Source organism: Trachemys scripta, chromosome 7, assembly GCF_013100865.1.
Source record: "Trachemys scripta elegans isolate TJP31775 chromosome 7, CAS_Tse_1.0, whole genome shotgun sequence".
Classification (NCBI taxonomy): Eukaryota; Metazoa; Chordata; order Testudines; family Emydidae; genus Trachemys; species Trachemys scripta.
Genome location: NC_048304.1, coordinates 53,999,120 through 54,017,027, shown reverse-complemented (window position 1 = coordinate 54,017,027; position 17,908 = coordinate 53,999,120). Strand labels below are relative to the sequence as shown.

The window sequence follows — 17,908 nt, the reverse complement described above, 5'->3', positions numbered from 1 at the left end:
CATGGGGAGTGCATCTCCAGTGGTCGCACAGTAGAGGACAAATGGTCTCCAGCAGAGATGTGCCTCCACATCAGCCTGCTTGAGCTCAGAGCAGTCTGAAACATTTGTGCTCACTTCCTCCCCCTGATCAAGGACATGCATACAAAGGTCATGACAGACAACATAGTCTGAATGTGCTATATAAACCGACAGGGAGGCATCAGGTCTCATTCCTTGTGCGTAGAAGCAATGAAGCTATGGAACTGGTGCATATTCCACATCATCCTATCAATGGCCTATATATTGGGAATACACAACACGACGACCAACAGTCTCAGCTGCAAATTCCCGCACGACCACAAATGGGAAATAGTCGGCAATTCTACACAATATATTCCGACAATCGGGTACGCCAGTAATTAACTTGTTTGCTACTCACCAGAACAAGAAATGTCCACAGTCTTGCTCCAGGCCAGAGATCAAACGACGCTCCATGGGAAATGCTCTCTTCCTTCCTTGTGACAAGGGCCGCATCTATGCCTTTCCCCCATTCCCTCTATTGCTGAAAGACCTGTTGAAGATAAAAAGGGGAAAAGGTAACATCATTCTGATCGCCCCCACCTGGCCCAGGCAGACATAGTACCCTTACCTTTCACATCTGGCATTATGTCTACTGATGACTCTACCGATCACTTCTTACCTCATATCGCAGAACGAGGGTCATACCCACCACCCCAATCTTCAGGTTCTGCAACTCAAAGTGTGGATCCTTCATGGTATCAGCACATAGAAACATCTTGCTCTGAGGAGGTACAAGAGGTGCTATTACACAGTAGAAAGGGCACTACTTGTTTTACCTACCTTCAGAAGTGAAAGAGGTTCCAGATCTGGTGCCAATCAAAGGGTATCACCCCTAATACAGCCACCCTACTGGTGGTCCTAAACTACCTGTTAACCTTAAAGAAATTGGGTTTCTTCCTTCAGCAGGTACAAGGCTACTCAATCTTCTCCCACCCAACTACGAAGAGGTTTCTTAAAGGCATAGCAAACCTCTTCCCATGGCCTCCCGCCCCCCAATGGGACCTCAATCCAATGTTAAAAGGACTGATTAGACCACCATTTCAACCCATGGCCTCTTGTTCACTAGCTCACCTTTCCAAGAACACAGCATTCCATTACCATCGCTTTGGCCAGAAGGATAGGGGAGATCCCCCTTTTACTGTGTTCTTCCCTGACAAGGTCACACTCAGACCACATCCAAAGTTCACCCCTGAATCAACTTATTCAGCTTCCAATATGTTATCCCAAACCTCATGAGGACAACAGGGAAGCCATCCTCCATATGCTCGACGTGAGAAGAGCTGGTCTTCTATTTGGATACAAAAAAGACTTTAGAAAATCTCCTGAGACTCTTCCTCTCCATTGCGGATAGATTGAAAGGTGCAGCGATCTCAGTTCAATGGCTCTCCAAGTGGGTCTCTGGCTGTATTATAAACTCTGCTACCAATTGTGTGGATTCCATGAGGTCAGTCTCCACACTGATCGCCTTCTCCAAGGGAATCACTATATCAGAGATCTGCAGAGCAGCTACCTGGGGGATTTGGCTACAGATGCCCAATTTAGTGTCACAGTACTTTGATCTATATCAGACTCAACTCCGAAATCCCAGCCTCAAGTAGTGAGTACTGCCTGGGAGTCACCTACATTGGAGCACCCATAGGGATACTAGTCGAAGAAAAAGAAGTTACTCAGCTTGTGCCCTAACGATGGTTCCTCAAGATGTGTGTCCCTATGGGTGCTCCATGATCCATCCTCCTCCTCTCTACTTTGGAGTTCCACTGGTTGATTCTGCGGTAGAGAAGGAACTGAGGAGGAAATGCCTATGAACGCTAGCTAGCCTCATGGCAGGTGGGAAGCCATACATGCGGGATGGACGGCTATTGAAATGCTTCGATCAGCAGCACGGGGACACGCACACGCCTACAGTGGAGCACTCGTAGGGACACACATCTTGAAGAACCATTGTTATTGCACAAGGTGAGTAACTTCTTCCTCCTGTCCACACAGACAATGCGCAACAATGTAGTTTAACACTATGGTGCTTAAATATGTTGCTTAAACATGGTAAAATCCATAGCATAAAATAGATGAGGGCGCCTTTGCTGCTTAATGTAAAAATTAGGGCTGTCGATTAATCGCAGTTAACTCACGCAATTAACTAAAAAAAATTAACCGCGATTAAAAAAATGTATTGCGATTAATCACACTGTTAAACAATAGAATACCAATTGAAATTTATTAAATATTTTGGATGTTTTTCTACCTTTTCAAATATATTGATTTTTATTACAACACAGAATACAAAGTGTACAGTGCTCACTTTATATTACTATTTTTTATTACAAATATTTGAACTGTAAAATGATAAACAAAAGAAATAGTATTTTTCAATTCACCTCATACAAGTAGCTTAGTGCAATCTCTTTATTGTGAAAGCGTAACTTACAAATGTAGATTTTGTTGTTGTTACATAACTGCACTCAAAAAGAAAACAATGTAAAACTTTAGAGCCTACAAGTCCACTCAGTCCTACTTCTTCTTCAGCCAGTTGCTAAGACAAACAAGTTTGTTTACATTTACGGGAGATACTGCTGACTGCTTCTTATTTACAGTGTCATCTAAAAGTGAGAATAGGCATTTGCGTGGCACTTTTGTAGCTGGCATTGCAAGGTATTTATGTGCCAGATTTGCTAAACATTCATCTGTCCCTTTGTGCTTCGGCCACCATTCCAGAGGACATGCTTCCGTGCTGATGATGCTCGTTAAAAAAAAATGTTAATTAAATTTGTGACTGAACTCCTTGGGGGAGAATTGTATGGTTCCTGTTCTGTTTTACCTGCATTCTGCTATATATTTCATGTTATAGCAGTCTTGGATGATAACCCAGTAAATGTTCCTTTTAAAAACACTTTCACAGCAGATTTGACAGAATGCAAAGAAGGTACCAATGTGAGATTTCTAAGGATAGATACAGCACTCGAGGTTTAAAAATCTGAAGTGCCTTCCAAAATCTGAGAGGGATGAGGTGTGGAGCATGCTTTCAGATATTTTAAAAGAGCAACACACCGATGTGGAAACTACAGAACCCGAACCACCAAAAAAGAAAATCAACCTTCTGCAGGTGGCATCTGACTCAGATGATGAAAATGAACATGCGTCAGTCCGCTCTGCTTTGGTTCATTATCAAGCAGAACCTGTCATCAGCATGGATGCATGTCTTCTGGAATGGTGGTTGAAGCATGAAGGCACATGTGAATCGTTACAGCATCTGGCACATAAATATCTTGCGATGTCAGCTACAACAGTGCCATGCGAACGCCTGTTCTCGCTTTCAGGTGACATTGCAAAAAAGCCGTGGGCAGCATTATTTCCTGCAAATTGTAACCAAACTTGTTTGTCTGAGCAATTTGGCTGAAGTAGGACTGAGTGGACTTCTAAAGTTTTACATTGTTTTATTTTTGAATGCAGTTATTTTTTGTACATAATTCTACATTTGTAAGTTCAACTTTCATGATAAAGAGATTGCACTACAGTGCTTGTATTAGGTGAATTGAAATTGACTATTTCTTTTGTTTTTTACAGTGCAAATATTTGTAATAAAAAATAAATATAACGTGAGCACTGTACACTTTGTATTCTGTGTTGTAATTGAAATCAATATATTTGAAAATGTAGAAAACATCCAAAAATATTTAAATAAATGGTATTCTATTATTGTTTAACAGTGCAATTAATCACGATTAATTTTTTTAATTGCTTGACAGCCCTAGTAAAAATTAAAATGCTCCCCACAATTCTTTTTGAGGTTAATGAATTGCTTAGATGACTTGGGTTTGGTGAGTAACAAATTTCATAACTTTTCTGCTGCTATTGTTTGAATTGGGACAGTTTTCTGTAAGACTGGGTTAATAGTTTCAACTGCTCACTAGTTTGCTTTGGGAAGTCTACATCTAAAGGACTAGAAATCAATGAAACTGAGGATGATTTATTTTTAAGGAACCTAAAGTTAGGCTCTTGAATTCATATTTATAGACCATAAGTGAGTAGCTCTCCAAAATTGCTGAACATCCAACATCCATCTTAGTTCTATCAGCTCTGACACTTGCTGTAATGACCTTGGCCAAGTCACTTAGCTAATCTGTGCCTTCATTTCCCCTTCTGTAAAATGTGGGTGATAACAATGACTCAGAGTGGTTGTGAGACATATTCATTAATGGTTTTAAAGTGCTCTGCATTTATCTGATAGAAAGTGCTAGAGAAGGGCAAAGTTGTTTTTGTTTCCCTGTTTTTTCAAGGTAGGGACCCAGTCTATTGAAATGAGAAGATTTGCGTGTGAAGCACTGTCACCTTGATATAAAAAACTGCCTGGCTTTGGCCTTTGAGTCTCAGAGAGCAATTCCCAAGGCAGAAAACAGTCTGAGAATTAGCCCACATAGTGCTCTTTGAGTACATTAGAAAACTTTCCATTAAGCATAACTGATAAGCAGGGTGTGGCACTGCCTGATGCTTGTGAAGAGGGAATTCTCTTGGGCTCGGTAGCCTTCTCTTCACTAGGACTTTCTCACCATTGGTTTGGCACAGGTAGTAGCAATATTAGAAGAGCTACAGTGCCTAGCACAGTGGTGTCTCGGTCTGTGCATTGTAAGCCCAAGGTTAGTGGAGCCTGAGTTAGCAGACTTTGCTTGTTAACCTATGGCTTGAGCATCTATGTTTATTTGTAAATCCATGTTAGAAATTGTTGAACCATAGACCCCAACCTGGAGCTCCAGCGTTTACACTGCATAATGCAGGCCCAAGTCCAAGCACGCATATCCCAGACTTCCAGCACCCTCCCAAAATGTGGCTGCCCTTTGTTCTTAGTGCATTGTGAGAAAACTTGACTGTCCACCAAACTTGGCTTTCCAGAGGATGAAGAAAGTCAGCCTGTGGGATTGTGGAATACTTTTGGCAGACTCCGAGAGCATGAGTCCCATGAGACTGCATCTGGACAGCAAAGTAATAGGGCTGGCTTGACTCAGGTTCACACCCTCAACCCCCATGAGGTCTTCATTCTGAACCCTGGGTTAGCACAATTTGTGTTTAGACAGAAGGGGGTTTAGGCTTGAGCCTGTGTTCAAACCCTGGGCTTACATTGCAGTGTAGACATACCCTGATTGGGCCCCTAGGCACTACCACAATACCAAATAATAAATAATAGTGTCAACAGGGAAGAGACATTTTTACTACTGTAGTGCCCAACCCTGTCAACACTAGCATTTCAACATTGCTACTGCTAGGGGAACTGCACTGGTGCCACATCAACAGTGCAAAAACTTTGAGTACAGATGCACCCTGTTAGGACTTGTTTGGAAACTGCGGCAAGAAACCAACCTTATTTACTCTCCCACTCCCTTTACGTTGTCCTGCCAGATCTTTGTTTGCTATTGGAGAAATCCCAGCTTCAGATATGTTTAGTGGGACTATAATGTGTTACTCTTTTCTTCTGTACTAAATGTTCTTGGTGTTCTCCAAAGAGAATATGATTGCTCTTTGAGAGAGAAGGAAGCAGGATTGGGGGGGTGTGATAGGATCCCACGGTACAACCTGGAACTGTGGGAACTTTCCAGCATGGGCTATCTCTTTCAATGCTTTGCTAGTGATAAGCAGCAAACCCCTCCAGGTGCTATCACTCAGTCAACAGTATGCGGGGACACATCCAGCTAAGTTGCATGAATACTTTTTAAACCACTCATGAACCATACACAGGAAAACACCAGCAAATCCCCCCAGCCTTGCACCCCAGAAATGTACTGCCTTACACTGCTTAGTACCTTCTTTTGAACAATGCAAGCTCATTAATTAGTTTGCCACTTCATCAAAGGATCGTGGACATGCACTAAACGTTGCAATCTGAGCAGATTCCCTAAGCACTTTAGACAAACTCACTGGTAAAGATAAAACATTAAAATAAGTTTATTAACTACAGAAAGATTTTAAGTGATTATAAGTGGTAGGCAGAAAAGTCAGAGATAGTTACCTAAGAAATAAAAATAAAATCACAGTCTAAATCCTAAACTTTCAGACTAAGCAAGAATTGAATCAAACAGCCTTTCTCACCCCACTGGATGTTGCAGGCTGGTTACAGTTCTTAATACACAGGCTGAATTTCCTTTTCAGCCTGGGACCAGTCTCTTCAGTTTAAAGTCTTTGTCTTCCCAGCGATCTTGTTGCCTTCAAAGTATGTGGGAGAGGAGAGAGCTGGTCTCATGATACCACTGTCCCTGCTTTTACACACTCAGTTCATGTCCCAAGAAAGACACTGGCCCAGACATGTCCTGGTAGGACTTGCCGAGTCACAAAGTAGAGTAATCCTCCTTGTGTGGTACTTGCACAACTGTCTCTTGCAGAATTGTAACTCTCTTGTTTAAAATTCCCTTACAGGTCAATGGCATGTGATGGTTGGGTGTGGGTCACCACCTCAGTCATTGGAGTGCTAGCAGTGAGCATCTCCCAAACTCACAACATATTTCAATAACAGCCATATAGCAAAATCTCATAACTTCCTACACATCAACAATACATATTTTGACAGAACAATGAGTTTCAGCAGATCATGATCTTTCGTATGGTATCGTACATAGCATGCTTTTTATGAAATATCACAAACATATACAAATGGTGAATATGGGGGTTACAGGCTGCTACTTTGAGATCCAGTGTGTCACAGGGGATGAAGAGAATGAGGTATAATTCAATCTCCTCTGCTCTTTGCAGGAGTAGCATACAGGAACCAGTTTACTATTAACATAGAGGCTTTGTGTTGCAGTTTCTTAGTTCCCTAAAAGCACCCAAGATTGCAGGGCTTAGCAAACTTTATTCCAATTCACCAGCTCATGGAAATGACAATAATACAGAGACCAATAAAAGTAATTAAACTTGGAAAATAAATAAGATATAGACAGTCCATTTCCAATGCATGCAGCATCTCAGTGCTAGGGAAAAGCTTCCTATAATTAAAGGCAAGAAGTGGCACAGGAGCCAAGATGATTATAGATCTTCTTTAAAGGTATGCACACAGGAATTAGATCTATGATGATAGCTCGGCAAACAAAGCAACAATCTGGCAACTTCAGGCCCCTCCGTTCTCCACTTATTTGGCTAGTTTAATAATGCTATTTTTAATTGGGAATGATGATTTTTCTCAGGCCCGCTGACAGCAATTCCAGGCCCTAGGGCAGAACAGTCAATGGGCCCCCATGCACGCACAAACTGCGCCCACATGGACGCGGTTCGCCTGACATTTGGGCGGTGCTACACCTGCGCTGGCTGGTGCCCAGTGAGCTGCTGGCTGTGCTGCTGGGCCCGCTTTTCTGACACGGACAGGGTTTTTACATGCCTGTCCGGTAGGGTTGCCAACTGTCTAATCGCGCAAACCCAAAGACCGTTTCCCTGCCTCGCCCCTTCCCTGAGACCATGCCCCTGTCCCGCCCCTTCTCTGAGCCCCCCCCCATTCACTCCATCCCCCTCCCTCCGTCACTCGCTCTCCCCCACCATCACTCACTTTCACCAGGCTGGGGCAGGGGGTTGGGATGCAGGCGGGGGTGCAGGCTCTGGGAGGGAGTTTGGGTGCGGGAGAGGGTGAGGGGTCAGGCTCTGGGAGGGAGTTTGGGTGTGGGAGGGGGTGAGGGGTCGGGCTCAAGGGTCAAGGGGGGGTTTCTGCCTGCCACTGCCCAGCCAATATGAGCTGCGGAGTTGGCGGTTGGGGCGGGGACAGCATGCGGAGACCCCCCTCCCCAGGGGCTGTAAGGGATGTGCCAACTGCTTCCGCCTGCCCAGGCCCCTGAGCAATGGCCCCCTTTGTCCCCCCACCAGCACCCCACCCCATTGGCAGGCCTGATTTTACTTAACTACTGTTGACTCTTTTCTTGTGAACATAACTGAAAAAGTGAGTTCTTACAAGGGATACAAATAAAGGGAATGCTGCAACAACTATGAGGCACCTCCTAGGGAGTTATCAAAGCTATGTGAATGGCAGCTTGATGGCAAGTGAAAGTCAGTGTTGGTAAACTCAATGTAACCCAGATTGGAAGGAATAATACATACTGGAATTACTTAAGCACATTGCTGGGTTCTCAGCACTGACCACTCAGGAAAAAGACCTGGGTGTCATTTGGACAACTTTAGGAAAGCTGCTGCTGAGTATGCAGCAAGTAGCAGACAAGATAAGCAAAAACAAAAGTTAGGCTATGTAAGGAGTGGTATGGAAAAGGATACTAAAAATATTATGCCAAATACTCAGGGTTCAAAGCCAGAAGGGACCACCAAATCATCCTGTCTGTCAGGCCATCAACACCACCCAACACCTGCACACTAAACCCAACAACCCAAAGAAAGGATGTGTTAGATATGTACAAAATAATCAGCGGTTTGGAGATGATAAGCTAGTCACTCCTACTTACTCTGTTATAATGCTAGAACAAGAGGACTTTGAATAAAACTGAAAGGCAGTAAATTTACAACTGACAGACATTTTTTGCACAGCAGATACCTATCCCTTGGAACTCATAGCCACAAAATATCACCGAAGAATAGAGCTTAGCAGGATCCAAAAAAGGGTTGAACATTTATATGAGTAATGAAAACATGCACAGTTACATAAGACTGGATTTAAAAAACACACAAACCTTCACTCTTCAGGCATAAGCCAACCTCTAATGGGATTAGGAAGAAACTTCCCCTGTGCATATCATTCCATAATTGCCCATTTAGAGGTTCCTTGGACCTTTCTCTGAATCATCTCATTTTGGCCGTTGTTAGAAATGGGATACTGGACTAGAAGGACCACCGGTCTGTTCTGGTATGGCCTTTCTTATTAGCGTGGTGGCCTAGTGGACCAGAACTGGATAGTATTCCGTGTCTTGTAAGTTGTGTGGGAAAGCATGAGTAAAGTTTGAGACTGACATTTGGTGAAGGTTGAGGTTTGATGTGATATAAGAAATTAGGAAGGAAATGGAGCAGGGTAACATAAAGGCCTTGAAGATGAAGACAAGGAATTTGAACTTGATGCGGTAAACAAGGCTTTGCTTATCTCCCTGCAGGAGGGAACAGATCAGATTAAGAGATACTAAGGGCTTGTCAACACTTAAAGCACTGTGCCGCTCTAGTGCTTCAACGTAGATGCTACTGGTGCTGACGGGAGGGGTTCTCTCGTGGGAATAGGTAGTCTACTTCCCCGAGAGGCAGTAACTAGGTCAGCAGAAGAATTCTTCCTTGAACCTAGTGCTGTCTACGCAAGGATTTTACTCACACCTGATCGACATAGTTAAATCAATCTAATTTTCTGGTGTAGACAAGGCCTAAGTGGAGAATTAGATTTAGAAGTTTCTTTCATTTTATGTTTACCTCCCAAAGTTTATTAAACTGGTTGTGAATATGTAATATTTCTATCATAATCATAAAGATGACATTTCTTTCTCTTTTCACCGCCAGGGTATCTTCAATCAGTTCCAATGTAGCAGTGAGAAAGTACTGCCGTCTGATGCCCTACGCAGTGCTCTTGCAAAGACTTTTCAGGATGAGCAGCGCTTTCAGCTGGGCATCATGGATGATGCTGCTGAATGTTTTGTGAGTATGCTGTTTGTGTATCACAGTTATATGAGTGGCTGACCGGCTTTGCAGGGGTGTATAGAAAACACCACAGTAAGTTATTTTGATTCTGATAGCCACGTGTGTATAGGGATTGTGTATTATAAAAGAGAGATGGTCCTGAGTCCCAAGTTTGGAGTGTTCAGGTGTGTGTTTTTGTTGGGAACCATTGCTAATGAGTGAGAAATGGAAACACAGTCCCTCTTCATTTTTTGTAGCTGAAACTGTACTCAGTTGCTGCTGACAGTTTCAGATGTTGTTTGGACAAGGCCTATGTAGAGAACTCTTTGGTTTGCAAAATTGTGACAAATTGGGATAGAATGCCCAGAGCTTCAAGAGAGTAACTTTCTTGACCAAAGGGGGCAATAGTTTCTGCCTGTGATAACACTTAGTTGTGTTGAGCTTCTTGCCAGACATCTGGGATAGGTATGTAAAGTTGGGATGCTCATGTAACTCTGAGATCAGACTGTCATAAAGCAACTTTAAAATGTGTTTTAATTAGCTGCTAATATGTAGCATCTGAGCTGTATGGGAGCACCTACCTTACAAGCCATCCCCTTTGAATGGTTCAACCGCAGAATGCATTGTAGGCAGTTTGCAAACTTGGCCATAGGGGGGCAGGGTGTTGAGCGGGTTTGTATTTCCAACTCAGAAGGAATTTTAAAATAAAAAATTAAAAGAACATTACTGAGTTTGCAAAATATGGGAAAGTTATACCAGTGTAAACCAAGGTGTAAATTTAAATTAATATAGTTATACTGGATTAACCATGTGTTGGACACTCTTTATTCCAGTACAAGAGGGCCTTTTTTTGTTTGTTTGCTTTATGTTGCTTCGGAAGATGTTTAAGCTAACCAAAAAAAAAAGTCATTTCTAGGGTTTGTCTACACTTAAAATGCTGCACTGAAGCAGATGCACTGCTGTAGTACTTCAGGAAAGATGCTACCTACACAGATGGGAGGGCTTCTCCTGTTGGCGTAGGTACTCCACCTCCTTGAGAGGTGGTAGCCTTCTCTTCGACATAGTGCTCTCTACACCGGGAGTTAGGTTGGTACAACTGCGTCCCTCAGAATTTTGGATTTTCTACACCCCTGTGCAATGTAGTTATATGACATAACTTGCTGGTGTAGACTGAGCTTTAGGGCTGGTCTGTACTAAACATTAGACTAACCTTCCTACATCACTTAGGCCTTTGAAAAATTACAAGCCTTACATGATATATTTAGGTCGATCTAACCCTCACTGTAGATGCAGCTAGGGCTTGGTCTACATTAGCAAATTAGGTTTTTCTTCGAGTGCTTGCTCATGTCCATTCCATTCTAGGTGTGTGCTAAGGCACAGTTGTCAAAGACTTTTGACTTAGCGGTATCCGTAGGTTCGGCTGTGGCACCCTCTGGAGTGCCGTGCTCATGCGTCAGTATATCAGGAGTTGACGGTCCTACTCCCTCTCAGTTCCTTCTTACCACCCATGGTGGTTGGGTGGAGTGCCTCTCTTCCTTTCCTAACAAGTGGTCAGCAGTTTCCTTCTTCACTGTAGTTAGTAAGTTAAGGTCCAGTGAGGACTTTGCCCCAGACAGAGCATGCCCCAGTCTCCAGGTTTTAATCCGTGCACTGACTATAATAGGCCTATGCCTGTTAGTGACCCCCATGGCAGCTGTCTGAAGTGCTTGGGGGTATTGCATATAAAAGAAAAGTATCTCATCTGTAAGAACGTTCATCCCAGGACACAAAAAGAATTCAACATCCATTTGAGGGCCCTCCTCATGGAGGCTGCTCTCCACCCAGCCTTGGAGGCGTCTTGGCTGGACTCAACTCCCAGTACTTCAGCACCATTTCCCTTTGCTGGTGCCCAAGAAGAAGTCAAAAAATCGGGACCCAGCACCAAGCAAGAAGGACCAAGGGGCATCGGGTAAAGGACCCTTTTGCCCAGGCCCACCCAGGAGCTACGTGGGGATACATCCCCTAGGGGACCTCCTACTCCCTCTCCCCAAGGGATCCGCCACCGACTCCAGGGAGTAGTACGGGACCTAGACTCATGGTGGAGTCAACACCTTCCCAGACATTCCCGGCGCCGAGAGCAAAGGATTCTCCCAGCGCAGCCGGCACCGCATGCTGCGATGGACCCGGCAAAGGCTCCCATACAATGGCAGCCATGAAAGCCTCTCCGAAGGTGAGTGAACGCCGCCTGTCTCCAGAGCCAAGGTAAAGCTCTTTGTGGCCGCGCCCCTGATCTCCGCATCAGCCCAGGTCACCAGTTGCCGCTTCAGATTACTGGCACTTCACTCCCGGTCTCTTCCCTCTCAATGAGACTCACCCAGAGGGAGGTGCCAGTCACCAAATGGATGTCACCAGTTATCCTTCTAGCGACTCTATCCACAACATCAATCACCGTCGCCTACACCACGGAAACATTCCCCAACACAGTGCCAATCCCCCTACTCCCGGCACCAATCTGCCTATTCAAGGTTCCGTTCACACACAGTGATGGTAAGCCATCAGACTCAGGTGTTGACAGTCCCGCTGTGGTCACCAGAAAAGGATTCCTCTGGCACGGAGAGGGAGTTCAATCCCTCACCAAGACAGCACCATTGTGTCTGGGCTCCTGAGGCTGCGTCCATCTCTGTGATGCCATCCTGGCAGCAGGGCCAGTGGCCAGCGCAATGGCCCTAGTGGAGTGCCTGGGGCATGCCAATCATGCCAATGTCCCCCTCGCACCAATAGTCGGTCGCCAATTCAGACAAACATCAGATGGCACCGGGCTCGGTGCACGAAGCGCAATCGGATGCTGGGGTGGAAGAGCAGGTGCCCATCCCCAGTGGTCCAGCCGTCCTCATCCTCTCCAGATGAGGCTGTGGCAGAGCCCTCTCACGATAGCTCACCGGACGATTTTAAGGAGTACCAAGCCCTGCTCCGAAGGTTGACCACGAACTTAGGCCTAGAGGTGGAGGAGATGGAGAGCAATCGGACACCTTGTTTAATGTGCTTTCCACATCAACCCCCGCTGATGTCACAGTTCTGGTGCATAAAGGGGTCCTAAAGATTACCAAAACCACTAGCAAACCCTGTCCTCAATTCCACCCACCTCCAAAAGGGCTGAAAAGAAGTATTTCGTCTCAGCCAAGGGGGTTGAATACTTGTACACCCCCTGCCCCCAGGGTCGTTGGTCATTTGTGTGGCCTACAAGAAAGAGAAGCAAGGGCAATATAGTTCCACCCCCGAGAATAAGGAGGCCAAGAGACTGGACCTTTTCAGAAGGAAAATTTATTCTTCTTTGAGTGCTTGCTCATGTTGATTCCATTCTAGGTGTGTGCACGCCCATGTGCACAGTTGTTGGAGACTTTTGCCTTAGTAGTATCCATAGGGCCGGCTTTGGCGCTTTCTGGAGTGCCATGCTCATGCCGTGGTATATCAGGCTTATACGCCCTCTCAGTTCCTTCTTACTGCCCGTGATGGTTGGTTGGAGCGCCTGGTCTTGCTTAGCAAGAGCATTAGCGGTTCTTCACTGTTCAGCTCGTTCTCCTTTGTTATTTAGTCAGTGATTAGTTAGCTGTTAAGTATTTTAATGGTAGTTTAGTAGTTAGACTCCTGGATGGGACTTTGTCCTGGAGCGGGGCATGCCCCACTCCCCAGGCTCTAAGCCATGTTCTGACTGCAGCTGGATGAGGCCCATCAGTGACCCTCATGAGAGTTGTCTGAAGTGCCTGGGGAAGTCCCATCGAAAAGACAGTGCCGGATCTGCAAAAATTTTCATCCACAATTCGATTAAGGACCCTACTCATGGAGGCTGCTCTGCGCACGGCATCGGAGCCCTCGCACTTGGACTCCACATCCGGTATTTCCACTTTGGCACGCAGTGCACCACCGGCACTGGGATCCGCCAGTCACCGTTCCCCCTCGCTGGTACCAAAAAAGCGGTCTAAGTTGTCTGGTCCGCAGGCATTGAACAAGGGAACTTAAGGCAAAGAACCTGAGCTAGACCTTGTGCCCTCAACAAAGGCTCTTGGGGATACCGCTGTGGTCGGACCCCCCAGCCCAGCCAGGGACCTGCCTCCGACTCCGGGGAGCGATAGGGGGTCACTCATCCCCCATCACTGTGCAGTATAGCCATCCTGAAGTGCAGCACTCATTGCACAGCACTCCAAACAGGAAGGCTGAGTATGATAAGAGGACATACGCAAACCTGTAATTGTACCGTTCTGCACCCCACCCCTTTGCCCTTTGTGTTTCCCAAGCAGTTGTGTTTCTTTTCAATAAATGCATTTTATTTTCATTTAATGGATTTTTTTGCTTTGAAAACATTCTTTATTATTGCATAACGTAAAAGATACCTTAGCCCAGGAAAGCAACAGGCACTGCAAGTCAGTGTATCATATGTAGTAAACACAGATTCCTACTAACATTGGAACCACTGCACTTCGCTCCTGTGCAGGGCAACAAACATTACTGATGGCTTTCAGCCTGAAATTGCGCTCTCAAGGCATCCCTAATCCTTGCAGCCCAGTGCTGGGCCCCTCTAATAGCCCTGCTCTCTGGCTGTTCAAATTCAGCCTCCAGGTGTTGAACCTGTGAGTTCCATGCCTGAGTGAATCTTTCACCCTTCCCTTCACAAATGTTATGGAGGGTACAGCACGCAGATATAACCGCGGGGATGCTGTTATCGGCCAGGTCCAGCTTCCCATACAGAGCGCGCCAGTGGTCCTTTAAATGGTCAAAAGCACACTCCACAGTCATTCTGCACTGGCTCAGCCTGTTGTTGAACCGCTCCTTGCTGCTGTCAAGGCTCCCTGTGTAGGGTTTCATGAGCCATGGCATTAAAGGGTAAGCGGGGTCTCCAAGGATCACAGTGGGCATTTCGACATCCCCTACCGTGATCTTCTGGTCTGGGAAAAAAGTCCCAGCTTGCAGCTTCCTGAACAGGCCAGTGTTCCGAAAGATGCATGTGTCATGTACCTTTCCAGGCCAGCCTGCATTAATGTCAATGAAATGCCCACGGTGATCCACAAGCACCTGAAGAACCATAGAGAAATAGCCCTTCCGATTAACGTACTCGGAGGCTAGGTGCGCTGGTTCCAGAATTGGAATATGCTTCCCATCTTTCCCCCCCCCCACAGTTAGGGAAACCCATTTGTGCAAAGCCAAAGACAATGTCATGCACATTACCCAGAGTCACAGTTCTTCTGAGCAGGATGCGATTAATGGCCCTGTAAACTTGGATCAACACGATTCCAACAGTCGACTTTCCCACTCCAAACTGATTAGCAATCGATCGGTAGCTGTCTGGAGTTGCCAGCTTCCAGGTTGCAAAAGCCACCCGCTTCTCCACCATCAGGGCAGCTCTCAATCTCGTGTCCTTGCGCCGCAGGGTGGGGGCAAGCCCCTCATACAGTCCCATGAAAGTGGCTTTTCTCATGAGAAAGTTCTGCAGCCACTGCTAGTCATCCCAGACTTGCATGACAATGTGATTCCACCACTCAGTACTTGTTGCCTGAGCCCAAAAGCTCCGTTCCACAGTGGTGAGCATGTTCATGAACGCCACAAGCAATCTCGTGTCATATGCATTACTAGAGTCGATATCATCGGAGTCCTCTCTGTCACTTTGGATCTTAAGCCAAACGTGATGTGCTGGCGAAACTCGTCAGCATATTTCTCAGCAGTTCGGGCTCCATTCCCACAGATTGAAAGGGAAGACATCACGCGCAGTACAAAAAACGTTGAAAGATGGCACCGTTTGTGGATGGAAGCAGAGGGATTGTTGGGATGCGAAACAATGCATCATGGGGCGTTGGGACAGGACCCAGAATGCCCTCCCACCCCCTTCCCACAAGCCACAGCACCAGAATGGGAAGAGGTGCTCTGTGGGATAGCTGCCCACAATGCACCGCTCACAATGCTGCTGCAAGCGCTGCAAATGTGGACACGCCAGTGCGCTTGCAGCTGTCAGTGTGGACAGACTGCAGCACTTTCCGTCCTGCGCTCTACGAAGACTGGTTTAACTCAAAGTGCTCTACATTTACAAGTGTAGCCATGCCCGTAGACATACCCTTATGCTGCAATAAGGGTGTCCTCATTGATGCTGATGTCAGTTTAACAATACTGGTGTAATTATAGTAGTATAATTGATAAAACTTTCCTGTGTGGACAAGCCCTAGGGCAGACATCACTCCATTGCTTTGCACTCAGTTAACCTTTTCAAGGTTTTCTTTGCAACTGCGTGGCTGTGCCACTACAGCTGTGGCATTGTTAGGTATGCAGTGTAGCTGCTTTTTATCTCCAGGAGAGAGCTTTCCTGATGAGTAACTAAAACCACCGCCAATGAGCGATGGGAGAGCGTTTCCCGTTGACAAAGTGGTGTCCACACCAGCGCTTTTCGGCATTAAAACTTTTGTCATTTGGGGGTGGAGGGGTGTTTTTTCACACCCTCGAGGGACAAAAGTTTTAGCGACGAAAGTGCAGTGTAGACATTGACTTGCCTTTGGGGTTGAGAGGAAATGAATCCTTAGTTCCTGCTGCACAAGATGGCAGCCTGATTTGGGGAGTCTGTGCCTAATGCTTAATCTGTGCCCAGATACCGAGTCTCCTGTGGTCTTTCTTCTGTCTGTCCAGGCTGGTCAAGTTAAATAGTTAAAACAATACTAATAGAGGTATCTGTGGCCTTCCTACCATAAATCCATGTTGACGTATTGGGAGGGATCCTGAAACAAGAGCTTTTAGGATGCAGAGAACGGAGGGAGTTGTCTGAAATAACCTCTAGGTATCAGTGCTCGTCAGACAGATTGTGTTCAGTACTCTTGCGTCTTGCAGAATTTCATCTGCCTCTCCATTAGTTGTCTAGCTCTCCGTTCATGTTATAAAGTTCCCCTTCATACAGAGTTTTGGGTGCACAGTGTAAAATCCATTGATTATACAATAATTAATAAGGGTTACTCCAGGATCAAGAGCCTGCAGTTAGGTGGTTGTTTTCCAGACAGTGTCAGCCACTGTTTAAACACCACAGAGCTGCTGTGCCCATTGCACTTAAGCCAAACCCACTGACATTTGAGAATTTGTTAGAATAATGATAGAACCTGCAGATAGGCTAGCAAATAAATAAAAAGGTTAATTGGTGTAGCATTCCAGATAACGTACATGGTAGCTATTTTGTTTAATATCGATGAAATACCAATCTCTTTAGTTCCTAAATTAATTTAGAATGTTAGCAAGAGCACTCCATCCTATTGTAAAATGTCACTTTTAACACAGCATTATTTATTTTAGTATTTCTGAGGTACTGTAGTGAATTATGTGTAATTCATTTTCGTTTGGCTACATTACAAATGATCAACTTTTCACTTTTTTCCTCCTTTCGGGATAGGAGAATCTCTTGATGCGGATTCATTTCCACATTGCGGATGAGTCAAAAGAGGACATCTGCACTGCTCAGCACTGCATTTCTCACCAGAAGTTTGCAATGACCTTGTTTGAACAGGTGAGATAGTGGTATCTTTTTACACGAAGCACCCACTCCCCATTTAGGTTTGGTTCCTGAGAAATCTGGCATCGTATCTGAAGAAATGTCAGATAGGCACAGCTAGGATTGCCACCCATCCGGTTTTTACCTGGACAGTCTAGTTTTTGGCTTCTGTGTCCAGGTGCCATTTAGGGTTGCCAGGTGTCTGGTTTTTGGGGACCTGGCAACCCTAATTTATCCCGGGGTGGGGAGAACGCGCTGGGTCATTAACCCGTGCCAGTCCCTGCTCAGCTGGGACTGCCTCCTACCTGCAGCCAGGCTTCTTGACAAGATCCAGCGAGTGACATGGGGAGGGGGGAGAGGAGAGTGTGACAAAGGTGGAGCTTGGCGGGGGGAAGAGGTGCACAGGGGCAGGCCCTCGGGGTTTTGTTTACCAGCAGTTAGAAAGGTGGCAACCCTAGGCACAGCAATACATGACATGGACTCATCAGTTTAGCCTTCTCATGGTATTAATTTCCCTTCCTGTTTTAGTGTGTCTGTACTAGCTGTGGTGCCACTTCTGACCCTCTGCCTTTTATCCAGATGGTACATTACATCTCCACCACTTCACTCTGGTGAGTCTGGGGTTTTATTGAAAAAAGAGTTTACCTTGTTTACAGTAGCACCTTGGTCATGGTATTTTTCTCCACTGTCACATAATTCAACATACAGAACATTGCTCATTATTAGTGGAGGCGTAGGAGAGCTGTGGTCTGGAATATAAGGCTTCTGTGGGACAGAAGATTAGGATGGAGGATA

General features: G+C 45.5%; 1 protein-coding gene across 14 annotated transcripts in view; it reads left to right on the top strand.

Annotated features, from left to right (window-relative positions):
* USP54 (ubiquitin specific peptidase 54) overlaps positions 1 to 17,908 on the top strand; it is a 239,391-nt gene that overhangs the window by 140,647 nt on the left and 80,836 nt on the right. For all 14 annotated transcript variants that reach the window (XR_004646575.1, XM_034777055.1, XM_034777047.1 and 11 more), the window contains 3 exons: positions 9,508 to 9,642; positions 17,015 to 17,128; positions 17,642 to 17,724. Coding sequence is in view for 13 of the 14 variants with exons in the window: in XM_034777055.1 (XP_034632946.1) it covers positions 9,508 to 9,642; positions 17,015 to 17,128; positions 17,642 to 17,724 (332 nt within the window). In the remaining variant the exon portion in view is untranslated. The remainder of the gene's footprint in view (positions 1 to 9,507; positions 9,643 to 17,014; positions 17,129 to 17,641; positions 17,725 to 17,908) is intronic.